Source organism: Notamacropus eugenii, chromosome 6, assembly GCF_028372415.1.
Source record: "Notamacropus eugenii isolate mMacEug1 chromosome 6, mMacEug1.pri_v2, whole genome shotgun sequence".
Lineage (NCBI taxonomy): Eukaryota > Metazoa > Chordata > Mammalia > Diprotodontia > Macropodidae > Notamacropus > Notamacropus eugenii.
Genome location: NC_092877.1, coordinates 51185880 through 51207144, shown reverse-complemented (window position 1 = coordinate 51207144; position 21265 = coordinate 51185880). Strand labels below are relative to the sequence as shown.

At 43.3% G+C, this 21265-nt stretch overlaps 1 protein-coding gene across 1 annotated transcript; it reads right to left on the bottom strand.

The window, feature by feature from the left end:
* Positions 1 to 273: 273 nt before the first annotated feature.
* Positions 274 to 20890, bottom strand: NICOL1 (NELL2 interacting cell ontogeny regulator 1). Its single transcript, XM_072620018.1, has 3 exons — positions 20433 to 20890; positions 11468 to 11556; positions 274 to 2295 (listed from the first exon to the last, which is right to left on the bottom strand). The coding sequence occupies exons 1-3, from the start codon at positions 20788 to 20790 to the stop codon at positions 2230 to 2232; spliced, it is 513 nt and encodes a 170-aa protein (XP_072476119.1). The 5' UTR covers positions 20791 to 20890; the 3' UTR covers positions 274 to 2229.
* Between the last annotated feature and the right edge of the window lie 375 nt (positions 20891 to 21265).

Genomic DNA, 21265 nt, shown 5'->3' with positions numbered 1-21265 from the left:
GATTCTCACAACAACCCTGGGGGAAGGTGCTATTATTATCCCCATTTTACAAAGGAGGAAACTAAAGGTTAAAAAGGTGCTCAGATCACACAGCTAGAGTAAGTGCTTGAGGCAGGATCCAGTTTGGGGTCTTTCTATGTTCCAGCCTGACTGCCTCTCAGCATCAAAAGAGTGAAGCCTTTGGGTTAAGGCCCTGTGTTTCCTATTAAAACTCAAGCACCCTTGGGAGAGGTCACACCCAGTCTTTGCCAGCCAGTAACACACTCAATTCCATTCAATTCAACAAACATTTATTCTAAGTATGTTCTGGACCCTGTGCTCAGAGCCAGGGATACAAAGATGACAAATGACCCAGCCCCTGTCCTCAAGGGACTAACAATATACTAGGGGGTGATAAGGCATACACACAGACAAGTCTTTCACAAGGTAGGGTGAGACAGAAGAAAAGGAGAGATCCAAAGTAGTATGGGAAAGTCAAAGGAGCAAATAATGGGGGCAGAAGATCCAAGAGGGCTTCATGGAGAAAGGGGAACCTGAGCTGAGCTTCAAACTCTACCCAGCAGAAATATGGAGGAAACATGTTCCAGGTGCTCCCAAGGACAACCTGTATGAATTCATGGGGGCAGGAGAATACTGGCATGGGCAGGGCAATACCTAGTCCAGTTTGGTTGCGGTGCTCAGTGCATTCAGGGGCACAGAATGAAGGAAATGCTACAAAGAGAAGTTGGAAGCAAACTGCAGACAGCATTCAATCTGCAAAATCAAGAGTTTACATTTTATCCCGAGGGTAATGGGTAGCCACTGATGGTTTTTCAGCAAGGGAGCATCCTGATCAGAACTATTCTGAAGATAACTAATTTGGTAGCTACTGTTGGATGGTTTGGAGAGGGGGGAGACTGGAGACAGTAGGAGTCTATCACAGCAGTCCTGGTCAAGGTAATGAGGGTCTGCTCTAGGACGAAGGCCAGTGAGAGGAGAGAGAAGAGAGTGGATTCAAGGTACCAGAATAGTTGGAAAAGTAGAATGAACAAGGCTTGACAGCTGACTGGATGGGAGAAGGGGAGTAGGGAGGGAGGGGGAAGAGCCTAGGACAGCTTCAATGTTGCCAACCTGGATGGCTGGGAGGGCAGTGGTGCCATTGATAGGAAAAGGGAAGCTGGGGGGGAGGGCAGACTCACATGTAGAGCAACTCACGATTCTTCAGCGCTTTTAGGTTTTTCAAAGCACTTCCTTAGGACAGGTCTGTGAGGTAGGTAGTGCAAGTATTACTCTCCCCACTTTTCAGAGGATGAGTTCAGTTTGGGACACATTGAGCTTGAGATGGTAGAAAAGCCAAATGCATGTGCCCAGCAGGGCAGAGAGCCGGGAGTCGCCTCCATGTGGGGGTGACTCCAGAAGAAGCTGTGGAAGTGGATGAAACAGAGAGAAAGAGACAGAAGAGAGGAGAGGAAAGAGAGAGAAAAAAGAGAGAAGAGAGAGGGGAAGGAGAGACAGAAGAGAGAAGGGAGGGAGAGAAAGGAGAAAGGGAGAAGTAGAGAAGAAAGAGTGAGGAGAGGGGTAGAAAGCAGAGGGGGAGAGAAAGGAGACGGAATGAAAGAGAGGGGAGGGAGAGAAGAAAGAAGGGAGAAAAGAGAGAAAGGAGAGAGGGAGAAAGTGAAGAGAAAGAGGAGAGAAGAAAGGGGGGAAAGAAAGGAAAAGGGGAGTGAAGAAAGAGAGGAGAGAAGAGAAAGAGAAGGAAGGGAGAGGAGAAAAGGGAGCAAAAGAGGGAAAGAAAGAAGGAAAAAGAGGAGAAAGAAGAAAAAAGAGGGCCAGAGACACTCAAAACTAGGAAGCAGGAAGCTGAAAGGGCAAAATGTTTATTGTTCTGAGCACCTCTGGGTACTCACAGCTTTGAGGGGCTCTTCCTGTCAATAATACCTTAGCACCTTAGTGTGGATGGCAGGCAGGGCCCAGGAGAGAAGGGAGGGAGGGGTCCTGAAAGGGAAGTGGGAGGGACCAAAGACAAATTGGTTTTGTGTCAGGAGCTCCCTGGGCCACAGACACAAGTGTTCACAGTGCAGGGGCCAGAGCTGAGGTTGATGCAGGCAGAAGCAGGGGAGATGTGCTCTGGGGGAGGTGCGGGGGTGGGGGGGACAACCCCTTTCCTTCTGGGGTGGTTCAGAAGCTTACAACTGGAGCCAAAGGTTCCTGCAGGGTTTTTTTAACTGCAGGGTGGAAGTGAAAGTTGGCCTAAGACACCGCTGGCCAGCATTCACACAGGGCTCTTCTTTCCGCCTGTAGGAGGAGGGTCTCTGTCTGCAAAAGAAGCAGAGAAGTGAGCATTGTAATGCCTGCCTGTGCAATGAGAGAGAGAGGGAGTCACTTCAGACCCATTATAATAACCTCTTCACCCATGTAGTGGTTCAGCCTTTCCAAAGTTCTCTCCTAATATCTTGGCTGAAGTCCATCACCAGCCTCTTCTCCCTCTCCCCTTGTCCCCCACCCCCACCAGACTTTAAGATCCCTGAGGGCAGGGACCACAGAATCACGGAAAAATCATAGCCCTTTGAGATCATCTGGCCCAATACCTTCATTTTTCATATAGGAGGTCATTAGCCCACAGTCATATATCCAAGAAGTGGAAAAGTCAGTATTCAAATTCAGGCTTTGACTCTAGGAAACATATACCCAATGCAAGAGCCCTGTGGGGTTAGAACATCTTCAAGAAACTGATGAAAGGTCAATTCCTGAAAATTTAGTAAACATTCATTAAGCAGCTACTCAGTCCAAGGTTCTGGGTTAGGTATTAAGAATACAAAGAACTGCCTTCATGGAACCTACATCCCAATGTATACAACTAGGCACAAACAATATAGCATGTGCTCTCTCTCTCTCTCTCTTCCTCCCCTTCTTCCATTGTCTGTGTGTGTGTGTGTGTGTGTGTGTGTGTGTGTGTGTGTGTGTGTGTGGAGAGAGGGAGCAGGAGAGAGAGACGTCTACTCTCTATCTCTCTCTGTCTCCCCCTCTCTCATTATCTGTGTATACACACACACACACACACACACATATATATACATATACACAAAGACACACATACACACACACACACACACACATATATGGAGAGAGGGATTAGGAGAGAGAGACAGAGACAGACAGAGAGTGAGGAGAGGCGAGGTAATCTCACGGGGGACGGAAAGGCCACCTGCAGAAGCCAAGAATCTGGAATTTGAAGGAAGCCAAGGAATCCACAAACCTGAGGAGAGGAGAGAGTATTCCAGCAGCAATGGGAAACATTCGGAGGGGGATATGGACTGTACTTGTGATTTCCATGGTCTAGGGAACTCTCTCTACCCATCAATACCCATCAGCATCTCTCTGCATCTTATTTTCTTAGAGAAGAGCTATCAAACATTCCCATAACACTTCTAAGTAGACTCAAAACAGATTAAATATAATTGGGAGATATTTAACAAAAAATGCAATAAAACATATGATATTACATTTTAAAACTAAGTCAATATATGCATGGATTAATGACCCTCATTTCTAGTTGAATTTGACTCCACTGGCCTAGAGTAGCAAGTGGTAAAGCAACTTCCCCAGGGTCACACACTGAGAGCAGTGATTATTTTTCTATTATATTAATAACCAATTGTTAATATCAGGATTAGGGTTTTTCTCTTTTTTATTTCCTCATTCAAAACCCAGCCCCTGTGGGTAAATCTCTGAAAAATGCTTTGGATAGAAATTACCCAGGAATCCTCTCCACCCAGAGAATCCAATCTAAATGAATTCCAGCCCTAAAAAGCATTAGGCTCACATCCTTGAAACCTCACTCCCCACCAAGGTCCAAGCTGAGTGGTCTGGGTGGATGGACTCTTTTATCTGGCACGCTGGAGGCACCTGAATCTTATGACCAAGCCATGTTCTCAGCAGAAGGGGCTGAGGGCTTTTAGCTCACCCATACCTTAGAAAACAGTCTTAGTTATTTGGTACTTTGAATGTGGGGGGATCTTGGGGTCAGTTAAGGGGCACAGTGAATACAGTACAGGACCCAGAGTCAGGAAGATTCTTCTTCATGAGTTCAAATCTACCCTCAAACATTTGTAGCTGTGTGACCCTGGGGAAGTCATTTAACCTTATTTGCCTCAGTTCCTCATCTGTAAAATGTGCTGGAGAAGGAAATAAGAAGGAGAAGTAAACTAGTATCTTTGCCAAGAAAACCCTAAATGGAGTCATGAAGAGTCAGACATGACTGCGCAGCAACAACAATGAATGTGAGATCTTTGTCCAGAGACAACTAAGATGATGCATTACTGGGGAAAATAGATCACAGCCACGGTGACATTCCTGCCATAAAGAAACCAGAATGCAAAAGGAATGGAAGAACACAAAGAAATGAGGTGGAAGAATTCACTTGGTCATGTGTCCATGGCCAAGGAAAAACATTTGCTATCCAAGGACTTAGAAAGTTTGAAAATGCTATCCACCTCCAGAGAAATAACTGATATATGGAAGTGTGCGTTGTATGGTTCTACACACATACACACACACACACACACATATACACACAAACACACACACATACATATGTCAAATATTCACCTTCTCTAATGCAGGTTTGGTAGGGAGGGAGAGAGACAATGCAAAACTCAAAATGGAACAAAAATTAATAAAATACATATTTAGAGATAAGATTTTTTCTTTTTTGCTCTAGGGGTTTATGTGTAATACATCAAGATATCCAGATTAACTCTTTCTGGGTTGTGTATTCATGCATTCACTTCATATGTAAAATTCCAGAATGTAGTTATTTTTAAATTTTCTAATGATTTATTTTTGCATCAAGATGTACTAAAATAGAGAAAAAAACTCTAAAAACCTTTGGAAAGATCTTGTGTGTGCTTAATAAAAAGACAAATGTTTCTTAAAAAAGAGAAAGAAACATTTGCCATTTCATGGGACATTCAAATATCTCATGTTACAATACTCATAATAAATATTTGCAAAAAGACTACCATGAAGGTAATTATAACTCACAAGGCAACATGTGGGGCCGACGATAAGGCAACAAAGAAATCTTATGAAGAACTGGATGACACCCTTGAAATTAAGTCAAAACAGACTTGAATACATGGTGACTTTGAAGGTAAGATGGACAAAGGGGAAAACAGTGAAAAATATATTGGAACCATGGCTCAGGAGTAAGAAAGAAGAGAAACTAAAGGCTTGTAGAAGTCATATAGGAATATATCTTCAAAAAGAGGCACTGGACATGATGAACACCAAATAACATTACAAGAAATGAAACTAATATCTTAAAAGACAGGAAATGGTTACAATTATGGAAATCATTTAGCTGTCTGCATATAGTCAGACCATCTACTTGATAAAATAAAGATAAAAATCAATTTAAAAAATTAGAAAGAAGAATAAAAAAAAATATGGTACATAACAGACATAATTCCAATCTCACACACACATTGGAGTCAATCATTCAAGTCACTGAAATGTTGACAGCAAATTATGGGAAACGGATAAAAGAACAGATATCAACACAGACTACCACCTCTTACTAAGGAATTTTAACCAATGCAAATCAATTGCTCAATGAAGAGACCAAAAGACCCTAGAAACCATTTCGGTCAACAACCACTCACCAAGTAAGGATCTGACAGCCAAGGACAACATTGTTTAAAATGTTAACTCATTTGTAAAGAGGATGATGGAAGATTATGAATGGCATTGCTTCATTTGATGAGCAGTGGAAGGGAAAAAAGAAACCTACAGAAAACTCAGCAACAGATCCAATTACGCCAGCTCATTTTAAGCGTATTTAAGAATGAATCAAAAAGGACAACAAACTGATGAAAAATGAAAAAGATCTATAAAGATTTTGATAATGAACTCTTTTCTCTTTCAATGACAAGGGAACTTCCAAATTTGAACTCTCACATCAGCAGTCTTGATTGGGAAATTATAAAAGTATAAATGGGACTAAAGAAAGTAAATATTGTAAGAGCAGCTGAATTAAACCAAGTATACACAGAAGAGGTCCACACTGGATGGTACATAATTTGTTGGTCAACCTTAAAAAAAAGAAAAGAAAAGAAATTACTTTATTTTTACACGCATTTAAAATCTGTTTCTCCTTACCAACTAAAAAAAAGTCTCATCATAAAACATGGATTTTGTTCAGTCATTTCTGCCATGTTCAACTGTCTGTGACCCCAGTTGGGTTTTTCTTAGCAAAGATCCTGGAGTAGTTTGCCACTGATTTCTCCAGCTCATTTTACAGATGAGGAAATTGAGGAAAGCAGGATTAAGTGACTCGCCCAGGGTCACAAGCTTGTAAGTATTTTGAGACCAGATTTGCCCTCAGGAAGATGAGTCTTCCTGACTCCATTGCACCACCTCGCTGCCCAAATGTGCGTAATACAGCAAAACAAATTTCCCACATTGGCCATGCCCAAAAATGTACCTATCTTTCTGCCTTTTAACTTTGTCACCTTTCTGGCAGAAGGTGAGTGGTCTCTTTTATCTTCGGTCCTGTGGTTTATAACTGCATCGATCAGAGTTCTAAAGTCTTTGAAAGCTGTTTTTCTCTGCAATATTGTTATCATTCTCTTAGCTCTGCTCACTTTGCTCTGTATCAGTTCACAAAGGTCTCCCCAATTTCCTCTGAAATCATCCATTTCATAATTTCTTACAGCACATTAATATTCCATTATATTCATATACCATGATTTGTTTAGTCATTCCCCAATAAGAAGACAACCCTTCCCCCAATCTCCAATTTGGGGTTATGAAAAGAACTGCTATAAATATTTTTGTATAAAGAGGTCCTTTTCCTCTTTCATTTGATCTCTTTGGGGTACAGGCCTAATTGTAGGGTCAAAGGGTGTACAAACATAGTTTACTAACTTTCTGGGCATAGCTGCAAATTCCTTTCCAGAACAGCTGGATCAATTCACAGCTCCCCCAACAACGTATTAATGTCTCTGCTTCCTCGATTCCTTTAATATGTCATTTTCCTCTTCTGTCATCTTTTCCAATCCAATGAGTGTGAAGTAGGACCTCAGGGTTGCTTTAATTTGCATTTCTCTATTATCGGTGATTTAGAACATTTCTATGTTCTAAATGGGTGTTGTTAAGATTGATTTCTTCCTTTGAAAACTGCTTACTCATATCCTTTGACCATTTATCTACTGGGGAATGGCTCAGTCTCATAAATTTGAACCAATTTCTTACATATTTTGGAAATAAAACTTTTGTCAGAGAAACTTGCCAAAACGTTTCCTGTTTACTTGTTTCCTTTTTCTAACTTTAATTACATTAGATTTGTTTGTGCAAAAACTTTTTAGTTTTACAAAACCAGAAGTCATCCATTTTGTCCTGTATGATCCTCTCTAGCACTTATTTAGCTATAAACTCTTATCTATGTATCAGAAAGGTTATTTCTTCTTTGCTCCTCTAATCTGTTCATGATGTGACCTTTTATACCTAGGTCATGTATTCATTTGGAGTTTATCTTGGTATGTGGCATGAGGCGTTGATCTAAACCTAATATCTGTAAGACTGCTGCCCAGTTTTCCCACAAGTTTTTGTCAAATAAGGAATCCTTCCTTCAGTGGCTGGAGTTTTTGGATTTATCAAACATTATTAAGGCAGCTAGATGGCAAAGTGGATAGAGAGCCAGACCTCGAATCAGGAAGATTCCTTTTCCTGAGTTCAAATCTGACCTCAGACACTTACTAGTTGGGTGATCCTGGGCAAGTCACTTAACTCTGTTTGCCTCAGTTTCCTCAACTGTAAAATGAGGTAGAGAAGGAAATGGCAAACCACTCCAGTGTCTTTGCCAAGGAAGCCCTATACAGGGTCATGGATAGTTGGACATACTAACAACATGCTATGGTATTCACAAGCTTCTGGATGCTGTACGCCTCATTTGTTCCACTGAACCACCTCTCTATTCTGTAGCCAGTACCAGATAACTGCTTTGTAGTACAGCTTGTGATCTGATACTGATAAACTCCCTTCCTTTCCTTTTTTAAAAATACTATTACCATTAAGAGTCAGTTCTCAAGATAAGTGAAAGGGGGGAGGATATCCAATCCTCAGTGTGAAAAATCACAGACATAACAAAAAAAAAACCCACTACCAAAAAATAGTCAGTCCCCATTCATTCATTCCTACTTTCCCACCTCTGTAAAACATTTATGAAAATCATCTACATACATACTGAGATCATCCTTGATAAACATTTAAGTAGGGAATATGCAGGCTTTCCACAAAGAATATTCTACAGCAGGCTATGTTTTTATAGCCACAAAACTTACTGAAAGTAAGAGAGAATACCAGATCTCACTGCACTTACTGATAATAAGTTGATTGGAATAATACATTCTTAACTTTGATAAAACATTTGATTCTGCAGAGCAAAATTTGGTTGCAAAGGCTCCACTCAGATGTCAAAATCCAAGTAGATTCCTTGAAAGGTGTAACAATAGAAATGACCTTGATAACCCTCTGATTATAAGTATCCAAGGAAGCAGAAAGCAAACATATACTCTCCAAAGGTATTTATTAGCATGAAGGAACATGTTTGCCAGAGAGTCCATATTGAAGACATTCCTTGTATATTTCTGTTTATGGATAACATTGGGCTGATTTCATCAAGTTCCAGAATATTACGGAGCTTTCTAAATGAGACTCAGAGTCTCTCAAGCGTTCTACCTAATACCCAGGAAAAACCAAGTGGATGAAGGATGCCTATTGTTTTAACGGTGGTGTGCCTTTGAACAGATATTACATAGAATTAGTTCATCGGTGAATATATTGTGAATGGACCTGAATTGGTCCCAGAATTGAAGAAAAAATGAGAACAGGAAGGAATGCCCTGAGAAACTTTAATGACACCCAAAGTCACCAAAGACAACCCTAACACAAAAGTCCACATTTCTAACATCGGTACATTTCCACTGATGGAAGTATGAAGATGTATGCCTCCAGCACGTAATAATAGAGTCTTTGGAGAATTAAAGGTGCAGCCCAACCCAAAGAGACACACTCTGAGTATGAGTGGACTCTAACATACTACCAAGGAAACACTCTCCAAGTCTCCATTATCATGAGACATTATCAGAGAAACACTGAACAAGAAAAGGAGATGAACTAGTCATGAAGTAAGAGTAAGGAAAAACCCAACGGATGATCCATGTGGTCTACTCAGACCCAAATAACATCAAGAGTTCTAGATGAAGACCTCCAGCCCATTGGGTGATGGATTCATGGGAGAATGTGGATGAACAGGGCACTGGATAACAAGTTAAAGGAAATAACCCATCAGTGAGATCACAGATTCATCAAAGCATGGAAGGAATAAATCACATTTCTATATTGCTTTCAGTTTCATAAAGTGCCCTCCTCCCAGCAACCCTAAGAAATGGGCAACACAATGATCGTCACCCTCATTTTATGAATGAGATGTCAGTCCCAGAGAATGGAAGTGATTTGCTCAAGGTCACACAGCTCATTAGTGGCAGAGTCAGAATTTTAAAACCAGCCTCCTCATTCTAGGTGTAAGACTCTGCTGCCTTTCTGTGATAGAATGGCTTATATTCAGGTGCCATTTTGGCACAGTAGCTAGCTATCTGGCCTTAGGGCCAAGAAGAACTCAGTTCACATCCTGCCTCTGACACATGCTGGCTATGTGACCACGAGCAAGTCCCATAACCCTTTGGGGCTGTCTTTGCTACAACCGTCATTCAGTCATTTCAGTTGTGTCTGACTCTTCATGACCTCACCTAGGGTTTTCCTGACAGATATACTGAAGTGGATTTGCCATTTCCTTTTCCAGCTCATTTTACAGACAAGGAAACTGTGCCCAGGGTCACATAGCTCGTAAGTATCAGAGGCTAGGCTTGAACTCAGGTCTTCTTGACTCTAGACCAGGAGCACTATCCACTAGCACCCTTTGAGGCTCTCAGTAACTCTCTAAAACTATGAGTAACAGAAATTGCTGGCATGCATTTGGTAGGGGGAATTTCGTCATTTGGGCTCTCCCTATATTATATGAATGAAACGATAAGCCCAGTCCTTAAACTACCCTGTCCTTTGTAATTAACAAACCTTTTATATGGCGTCATAAAATCTGGATCTAAGAGCCAAAAGACCTGGACTTAAATCCAAGCTCCAACATTAACTCACTGTTTGACCTTAGGCAAGTCACTTAACTTGTTTAAGACCTCTTTTCTCATCTGTAAAATGGGAACTGCTTTGTATACCATAAGGTGTTACAGAAATGGGAGTTCTGATGATGACTTTTGTCTATTTCTCTCTCAGCTCCTATGGTGCCATAGCCTAAGTCACTCTTTAGAGACTTAGTATAGGCATTACAGGAGAACAGAAGGACCCCTGACTAGGAGTCAGGAGACTTGAGTTCTGATCTCAATTTTTTCACCCAAGGCAAGTCATTTGCCTGCTATTTCCAGTGACCACCTCCAAGTCCTTACTAGCACCTTCCCTCTGAAATTACCACCCATTTATACTGGATGTATCTTAAAAGCACATAGTTGTTTGTATGTTGCTTCCCCCACCGGAAGAGAAGCTTCATGAGGGCAGGGACCATGCTTTTGCCTTTCTTCATAAGCTTAGGGCTTAGCACAGTGCTCAGAACACAACAGGTGCTTAATAAATGCTTCCTGGCTGACCTCTCTGTAAAACAAGAAGTAAGGACATGATCTCTGAGGTCCTCTCTAGTTCTGACATTCCTAGTTCAAATGTTACACCTTCTCTTTTATTTTTAGTGAATTCTTACATTGTTTCCCTTCAATGTTGCCTGTGAGTACTTTCTCCTCTACAGAGACAGAAGGGGGTGTGATTTGGAGTCAGAAACACTTGGGTTCAGATCCTAACTCAGTTACGTATCTAGCTGTTAAACCTCTGTGCAAGTCCCTTCCCCCCTTCAGACTCAGTTTCCTTATCTGTAAAATGAGGATAAATAGCCTCTACCTCTCAGGGCTGTTGTGAGGATCAAATGAGATCACATACCTAAAACACTTTGCAAACCTTAAAACTCTACACAAATGCTAGCTATCAGTATTATTAAGAACAAAAACCAATAATAAAAATGAAAGGTCTATATAAATGCTAGCTCTTAGTATCATTAACAACAAAAACAATGATAAAAATAAAAAGCAGTCTAGTAATAGGATATTAGATAAAGCTGGAAGGAACCTTAGAGGTCATCTAGCCCAAGCCATTGTTTTACAGATGAGGAAACTTGGTCCCAAAGAAGTGACCTGACTTATCTAACGTCACCCACGTAGTAAGTAACAGAGGCGAACATCTGAACCCAGCTCCTCTCACCCTAAGTCCAGTGCTTTTCCCACTGTCCCTTTCAGTCTCCTCAAGGGGAGGATACACAAGTGCTCTCGGCACCCTCCCTCAAGGCAGGCCATGATTTCATTCTGCAGACACTCACCCGTGTGTCAAGGCTGTAGGCGGTTTTCTTCAGGTCCTGGAGGGCTCTCTGCATGAACTCAAAAGCATGGCAATCCACACAAGGTCGGCCTGGGGGAAACAGAGAGCCCTAAAATGTCAGAGCTAAGAAGAGCATCCCCATTGGAGGACCATCTGGTCCCAATAGTTCCAGTGATGGAGGAGAGAAGGGATTTATTTCCCCAACATCCCTCACAAGGAGGTGGCAGCAGGGCTTGGAGGGACGAAGACCCCAAACATTAGCCCAGGGTGCACCTACTGAACCCTGGGTGGTGGAATCATGGGAAGGGAGGAAGCAAACATTGGTTCTTCTTGGATATAAAAGATGATGGAGAAGGAAAGTCCAAGAAAATACCCAAGGAACTCAGTCCTCATCCAGTTCACAGGCTGTGTTTGTCCTTCATTTTTGAAGAGGACCATGACATCAAGATGATGATATGACTTGCAGTTGACTTTGATTTGAGGGAGGGAGGACTGTGTAAGGTCACCAGCCTCACTTTCTTCTCCTGAGCCATCTGGGTCCAGTGGTCTAATATTCATCAGGACAACTGGAGATGGCCCAGAATGCAATGGGAGACCCTGGCCCACTTGAAACAAATCCCACTTGAACAAGGATGCAGCAGCATCCCTAATGAGGAAGAGCACAGGATGCAGGTTTACAGCTAAAAGGGTTCTTAGTTATCCAAATACCACTTCAAGACCTCCCAATAATGGGGGCTACCTGCCTCATAAGATGATCTCTTCCACTTCTGGTTAGCTTGAATAGTTGGGTACTTTCTCCTTATAACAACCTGCCTCCCTGTAACTTACCCATATTATTTCTAGTTCTTCCCCTTGGGGCCAAGCAGAATATCAGGTATGAGGTTTGGGATTTCAAGTCAGAAGACCGGGATTCAAATACTTACTCTTTGACTTACTCTCTGTATGACCTTGAACAAGTCATACTTCACTTCTCCAGCAGTTAGCACAGTGCCTGACACATAGCAGGTCCATAATAAACATTTATTGACTGACCTTTCTGTGACTCAGTTTATTCACGTGTCAAATGAAAGAATCAGACTAAATGACCTCTGAAGTTCCTTCCAGGTCTGAATCAGTGAAACAGAAACTTTCTGAAACTGAGTCCCAGAGAAATGAACTTACTTACCTAAGGCCAGTCAGGTGTGAGTATCAGAGGCAGAATTTGAACGCAGATCCTCTTATTCTAAAATCAGTGCTCTTTCTACCACACCTTTTGGCCTCTTCAAGGGAAGGATGTAAAAGTGCTTTCTAAACCCGCACTCAATGTAAGCCACCATTTCATTCTGGATCCAAAGTCTAATTACTCCTTTTCCATCTCTCAGATCCTTAAAGACACCCATCTCTTCCTGATGTCTAACCTAATGATTCCTCCAGACTCACTCCAGTTGTGTTGATCATCCACTTGGAGCTTTTATTTTTAAATAAATTTTATTTTGCTGAATTACATGTAAAGACAATTTTTAACATTTTTTTTTAACTTTTGAGTTCCAAATTTTCTCCCTCCCTCCTTCATCTCTCCCCTCCCTGAGATGGTAAACAATTTGATATAGGTTATATAGAAACAATCATGTGAAACATATTTCCATATTTATCATGTTGTGAAAGAAGACGTAGACTAAAGGAAACATACATGCGCATGCACACACACGCACACACACACACGCACACACACACACCTTCTAGGTTTTGATCTACATTCAGATTCCATTAAATTTTTCTCTGGATGAGACCTTTGGAATTGTCTTGGATCACTGTATTGCTGAAAATAGCTAAGTTGACCATTATATAATATTGTTGTTACTGTGTACAACATTCTCCTGGTTCTGCTCATTTCACTCAGTATCAATTCGTATAAATCTTTCCAGTTTTTTTGAAGTCCAACTACTCATCATTTCTTATAGCACAATAGTATTACATTACAATCATATACCACAATTTGTTCAGCCATTCCCCAATGGATGGGCATCTCCTCAATTTCCAATTCTTGACCACCATAAAAAGAGTTGCTATAAATATTTTTGTACAAATAGGTCCTTTTCTTTTAAAAAATCTCTTTGAGATATAGACTTAGTACTGCTATTGCTGGGTCAAAGGGTATGCACAGTTGTATAGCCCTTTGTCAATATCCTTCTTAAAAAGTGCCCCCAAGTCAACTTTATACTATGTAGGCACCTGTTTTCTTCGTCCTCTTCCTTATTTTTTAAAGTATTTGATAAGAATTGAGTCTCTAAAGGGTGTGTGCCTTAAGTGTGAAACATATTTGAGGAAGTGTAGGCAAGTAAGTAGTGAACAAGAATAGTAAGTTGATGGGGGGTGGGGGAGAGGAGACAATCTGCTTATGGAAAAGGAATTATAAAATGTCAGAGCTGGAAGGGACCTTGGACTAGAGAATATAAGAGCAGGAGGGAGCTGAGAACAGAGAATGACACACATCTATAAGAAGGGGCTCAGAGCACAGGATGTCAAGAGTTATCAAAGACTGTAGAGCTTAGGACATTGGATGTCAGGAACTTCAGAGTCTAGGATATTGAAAGCCAGAGATAGAAGGTACCTTAGAATACAGAACGTCAGAGCTGGAAGGGACTCAAGAACACAGAATATTACAGTTGGGTGTGATCTCATTTTAAAGATGGGGAAACTGGGGGAGAATGTCTGTTGAGTTTGGGAAACATCCAGTCTGGCTGGAAAATGCAGTGTGGGAAGCTGAGTACATGAAATCAGAATAGAAAGCTCTCTTTGATCCAGACTGCTGCCCTCAAATGCCAGGCTGTGGAGTCCGAACTTTATCTTAGGAGCAATGATGAGCTCTTGAAAGGTTTTGAGCAGGGAAGGGACCTGTGCCTTTGGAAGATGAAGGATGGATTGGTGAAGGGAGAGGCTGGAAAAAGGGTTCTAAATCTGGAGTCTACAGATAGATCTTAAAGGTTTGTGAAGTTGGATGAAGGTGAAATAATATTATCTCTACTAGTCTCTAACTGAAATTTAGTACTTCCTTCAATTAATTAAAAACATGATTCTGGAAAGGAGTTTCCAGACTGTCAAAGGAGTCCATGACACACACAAAAAAGTTAAAACCCTCTAGAATAGAGGCCAAGAGACTCGGTCAGAGACTATCATGATACTCCAGGCAAAAGGTGATGAGGGAGTGATAGCCCTTGGAGTAGAGACAGTTATGGAATTGAAATTCATGAGATCTTAGAGCTAGAGCTGTGAAAGAACCCTCTGAGGGCATCTAATCTAACTCTCTCATTCACAGATAAGGAAACTGGAGAGCCAAGGAAGGCATGTGACTTGCCCAAGGTCATACAGGTAAATGAGTACCACAGGTGGGATTTGAAGAGAGATCTTCTAACTTCAGAGTCAGCACTCTGTACCCCATGTAACAGCAAGCATAGTGGGATTTTGGGGGGTTTGTTTGGAGTTCAGTTTCCCAGGCTCATGCTAAATTGTGAACATCTGAAGACTCACTCTCCTTTGAAACCTAACAGGTTTCATGCCTACTGACTCTGACCCAATCAGGAGCTGAGTCTTTGTTATATATACTCTGAGGTGAGGTTTTGCTTTGGGGCTCACTCTTTGGAAGAAGGGTCATGTGCAAGATGAGACTCTGGATAGCTGTTAAGGAGCCCTCCTGGCTTTGAAAATCCAGATGTTGGTGCTTCTCTCTCTGGTAACTACGTATGTACGTAATGGTCAGACAGTTCTGTCTGTTGATCTGTGGTGTATGTATTGCTTATGGTCAGACAGTTAGAAGCTCTGTCTGTTGATCTTTATTTCTCTCTTTGTATTTTCTGAACATAATTAAAAAGGATTGTTGACCCCTTAAACTGCTATCTTTCCTAGTAAAGCAAATCCAAGAATCTGTGCTAGCAGCCATCCTGGGTATGCCAGCATGGTTGCTATTACACCCCACTGCCCCCAGGGGTATTTTGCAGGTAGAATGAATAATACTTATTGATCGATTGGCTGGATTGATTGGTTGGAGGAATGAGATACAGGGAAGAGCCAAAGACGACTCCAAGGTCTAGAGTCTTGTTGATCAGGAGGCCTGTGCTATCAGCAGAATTAGGAAAAGTAGGAGAAGGGACAAGTTGAGGTAGGGAAGAAGATGAGCTCCATTTTGGGCAGTGACTTTGAAGTGCAAGTAAGGCATCCAGCTGTAGATTCCAGCAGGCTGTTGTGAATGTGGGGCAGGAGTTCATGACTGAGATCAGGGCTAGATATTAATAGACTTGGGAATCATCGACATAGAGGTGATAATTAAGCCCATGGGAGCAGATGACATCAACAAGAAAAAGAATGTAGAGAAAGAATGGAAATGGGCGGATGATAAATCTTCGGAGAAATATGTTTAGAGATCAGAAGATAATGAACTGGCAGGGGAGGCTGAGGCAGATTGGGGGTAAACCAGAGGAGCACAGGGTCATGGAAGCCAGAAGGGAAAGAAAAGGATATCCAGGAAAAAGAAGAGATCGATAGGACCCTTGACATCTTTAACACTTCCTTCAATTATTTAAAAATATGATTCTGAACATGAGTCACTGGATTGTCAAAGGGGTCCATGACATACATAAAAATACATAGATTAAAACCTCCTAGTCTAGAGGCCAGGAGAATGGTTCTTTGAGTGGATCTTTGCAAGACTGGCAATGAAGTATGCTTCCCTCGATTTACAGGGTTGCTAGTGCGTACATGGGCAGTGGCATGTTTCCTCATCTGTAAAATGAACTGAGAAGGAAATGGCAAACCACTCCAGAAGAGTCAGATATGACTAAAATAATTCAATAACAACACTGTGTCCACAACTTTAAGTTGAGTGCAACGAGAGCTAAGTAAGCAAACCATGGCCCCTGCTCTCCAAGAGTTGTCATTCAGTTGTGTCCAACTCTTTGTGACCCTAATTGGAGTTTTCTTGGCAAAGATACTGTACTGGTTTGCCATTCCCTTCTCCAGTTCATTTTACAGATGAGGAAACTGAGGCAAACCGTGTTAAGTGACTTGCCCTGGGTCACACAGGTAGTAAGTGTCTGAGACCAGATCTGAACTCACAAAGATGAGTTTTTCTGACTCCAGGTCCAACAAGCGATCATCTTTAAACAGCAGCCCTCCAGGCAGTGGGCATTTCAGTCATCTTAGTGGTATCAGCCACCCACTCATCTTATAAAAATGAGACCCAAGTAAAGGATGAGCACCTGCTGAATCATTGTGTATGCTGTTTTTACAGCATACATACTTCAAATTAAATTTTGAGTACCCTCATTTGTAGTTGTAAAAGAAGTGAGGCTTGGTGTAGCTCATTTGCATGTGAAAAAGGTTGAGAAAAGAGTTGAGCTACCAGCTGAGAGAATGAACTCATCCCTAGGATATCAATTACCTCTATACCTTTTCCTTACCTGCAGGAATGAGTTTAAAGAATTGGGAATCTCTGAACCCCAAAGCTATTCCATGCTCCCTATGCAAATGACCAAAGTCTAGTTATGGCAAGACTGGCAATGATGTGTGCTTCCCAACTTTTGTCCAACCTGTGGACAGGTGATGAATAACAGGTACAAGATGAGACATGACCAACGCAATACAAATCTGTTTTGCTAGATTATACTCATTTGCTACATCGAGGACTTATATTGGGGGAGGAAAAAGTGAGGGTAGTGAGAGTGATATAAAAGAAAAAAGCTTCCATTAAACATTTTAAGAGACACAGAAGAGAGCAAAAAGGAATTCTTCAAAAGAAGGAGATACAGATAATCAGGGACACACTGGTACTATCACAGGAAATTTAATATATACCTTTAAAAAAAGTTGTAAACAATTGATTATTAGTTTTATGTAGAACCTTCTTTTTTGCCCTTTTAATATATGAAAATATTCATTTTTATTGATGAGTGTCAAGTTCACAATAATAATAATTCATGTATTTTTAAAGAAATGTATTGAACAGTGAATAGTCACCATGAATAAGGGTTATGATCCAGTTCCCAAAAGATAGCTAGAGGAAACTCCTCAGAATCCTACAAAGCCAGGGGCATGAATTGCCTTGGCCATATGTTTCCTAAGCGTGTACCTCACTACTGTCCTCTGTGCATGGACCTACTCTTCTAACCAAAGCTGGGTATATTTGTGGCAGCACACAGCCTTAATGAAGGAATGTTCTGTAGTAATTATTCTTATGTCATCTCAGTAAATGCCTTTGCTTTGAGCTTACCGTATCTATTGGCTGACAAGTTTTCTTATCTCTAAAATGAATGATTTAAAATAGATTATATCTAAAGTTGAAACCAAAGAACATGAGAATCACAGAAACTCAAGGTTCAACAGAAGTTCTCTAGTCTAACCTCTACTTGACCACGAATCTCCTCTGCTCCCCAACAGATGTCCATTTAGCCTTTGTCTAAAGACCTCTTGTGAGAAAGAACCCACTGCCTCCAGAAGGAGCCCATTCCCCTTTATGCTAACTGGTCTTTCCTTTTATTTGCTACTTTGCAAAACAAATAACCTGTTTGTTGTTCCTAGTCTTGCCCTCTGGAGCCAAGCAAGATAAATTAAATGCATCTTCTAAATGAGAGACCTTCAAATATTTGCTATCATGCCTCTGCCAAGTGTACCTTGGCATTCAAGGCCCTCCCAACTATGGATCCAAATGACTTTTCCAGATTTTTTCCCCACTACTTCAAAGAACACACATGCACTCATGGAGCCATTAAAATATCAAGCTATGTGCTCCATAGCATGAAACTTACATGCTAAGGAGTGAGCTCACTGCTTCAGCCAAACTGATCTGGTCAACTCATATCTGCTCCTTTCCTCCTGCCAAATAAACAAAAAAATCCTACATACAACATGCCTGGCATTTTTCCACCTTTGTTCCACCTCCATACCTTTTAAATGAGTCCCCCTTCTCCATGAATACAAATCCTACCCACCTTCAAACTTGGAAGAGCAAGGAATTGAGAAGTCAAAAGACCCAAATTTGAATCCCGGGCTCTGCCACTAACCATTGTTATAACAAACCACTGGGCTAGGGACACACAGGACTTGGATTTGGGCCCTGGTTCTGACACCTTCTAGGATTGTGATCAATCTCTGGGCAGATCATCTCACCTCTCCCAGTTTTATTTTTCCCAATTGTAAAAAAAGAGGAGAGTAATTCTTGCTGCACCTACCTCACAAGGCTAGAATTAAAAAGAGTATGAGGAAGGAAGCTATTATCAAATAAAGATGGGACTACTGGTTTGTGTGGGATGGTGAGACCCCTACTCAAATTGACTACTCAGAGGCATCTCAAAGTATAAACAGAAAGTCCTTTATTCGGTTCTTGCAAGGACTGGACTTCACCTTCTTCCAAGCAGATTGGAGGAGGGGAAGTATTTTATATAGCAGAAAACCACAAACCCCGCCCCTTACCCTTTTGGTCAAGAACCTGAGTGTGCAGTCTTTATTTTCAGAAATAAGGAAATGGGACTCAGCAGCCTGAGCTAGTAGTCTCTAGTTCAGAAATAGGAAAATGGGAGTCAGCAAAACTGGGGAGAGGGGTGACACGGTTTCACAGCTTCAAGTTTCCCCATATCATATTATTTTGATAAATTGAAACTCAAGCTTTATGTCTGCTTTAGTTTAGACTTAGGTCCCTGAGAAGTCTTCACTGACTTTTCACATTCAAGGTTGAACCCAGACCTGGAGGTCCTTAAATATCATTAGGAGAAGTTTATGGAAGGGGAAAGGCTGCTGATTGTTTCTGATCAGGTAAGTGGCTTGGTTGAACAGGTAAAAAGGAGGAATTGGTATAGATTAGGGATTCTGGTGAACTCTTTAACGAATATTTTGCTAATTGTATTTCAACGTAATTGGCTTCCTTTTTAATCCTATATTTTTATTTCAGGCATTTAAAACATTATGGTGAGGAGTTCACAATCGTGATCAGACTACCAAAGGGGTCCAAGACACTGAAAGCACCAAGCCCAGGACTAGATGGATCTCTGAGCCCCCTTACAGCTCTGACATCATTCTACCACCTTGGGCTCTCACCCAGGATAGGACCAAAGCCTCCACTTGCAGCCGCTGAGTATCTGCAGGGAACCTCACTTCCTATCCATACCAAACCAAAATGATGCTCAACAGTACCCCCACAGGAGGGTGTAAGGGGTTTCCTGGTTCCTTCCTCCCTGCCGCACCCCTAAGCAGCTTCCAGGGACTTCGTGGACTGTTCCCGGGTGGGGGTCTTGAACAACCCTTCTCTCCCGCCCCCAGTCCGATAGGGAGCGCCCAGAGCCTAGGGAGGGGCGGGATGCGCTGTGTGGACTGGGCAGGGCGCACAGGGGAGGGACGCTGGATACGTGGATGGAGCGACTCGTGCGCCGCGGGGCGGGGCGCCACGGAGCTGCCAGGCGTGGGGAGGGAGGGAGGTGAGGGGCCGGGGCGTGGGCAGGGAGGCTTCTGGCGCGGCTGGGCCAACGGAGAAGGGCACGCGGCTATGGCCGAGGCCAAGGAGCCCGGCCCACGCCGGGTGGGGGAGCGCCCTTGCAGTCGGGGCCGCGGACAGGTAGGCGCAGTGGGTGCGGGGAGGGAGACTCCGAGCTGGAGCTGTCCGGGCTGTGCAGAAGAGGAGGAAGGGAGGGTGCCCTGTACGCGGGGAAGGTGGCCTTGGGCGTGGCGGGGAGCACCAGTCGGAAGAAGGCGGCCCAGGAGAGGGGCTGCGGTGATGGATGCGCCGAGCCGGACCGCTCTGGGCGCCCCGGGGCTGAGGGCGACTGGCCAGACCGGAGTGGGCACACTATAGAGAGGGGCAAAGGCGGACCCGCTGGCCTCCGGAGGCGGGCGCCAGGCAAGGTACACAGAGGAGAGGTGGAGGGGGCCCTCTGGCCCGGGGAGGGCGCTGGGCAGAGAGGAGCCCCCCGACCAAGGGAGGGAGGGAGGGGCGGCAGAACACCTACTTTCAGCCGGGATGACGCTCCCCGCCGCGGGCTCGGCCGTCAGAAGCCGGGGTGCGAGCAGCAGCAGCAGCAGCGCGAAGAGCATCGAGACCGGGGCCCCGGCGGCGGGCGGAGCGGCCATGGCGAGTGTCCTGCTCGCAGGTCGTGCGCCCGGCTGCGCGCGGCCCGATCGGCGAGGGCAGGACTGTGCCGCGACTGCCTTCCTGCAGCTGCGGCGGAGCTCCGTGCCCGACGATGCCCACGCAGCCTCGCCCTTCCAGCACCTTTGTTCGGGGACCCCCAGCTCTGGGCGGAATCCCTCCAGCCGGCACGGAGCATGCGTCCCCGGGTCTCCCCCCACCCACCCCGTTAGGGTCATCGCCAAGGAGATTCACCATAGCAACACCCCAACTGGGGAGGGGGAGCCTCTGGGAAGAAAAGAGATTTAAAGGGACTGTAGCTCAGAACGTCAGAACCGGAAGGCCCAGGAGCTTTGAACCGAGAAGGGTTCGGGAGCACCATCCAGTACTGTCTCATTTTACAGATGAGAAAACCAAGGACCAGAGAGCAAAGGGAACTCCAATACAAGCCCCGACAACCTATTACTTCCCCCGGAGTAGGATAATTAACCCTCCTCCTCCTAGATTGAAAGCCAGTGCCTAGTCACGAAAAGGCTTAAAATAATTTAGCCAGGGAGGAAGGAGAGAGGCGATCAGAACAATCCTCCTAGGTGGGAACAAGGGCCACTGAGAGATTCCCAGGACGCCGAGACCCAGAAAGAGGAAGCGATGTGCCCAAAGCCCTGCCCTTTACCAGGAGTGTAGGTAGAGCTGGGAGATGGACTTTGTGTAGAG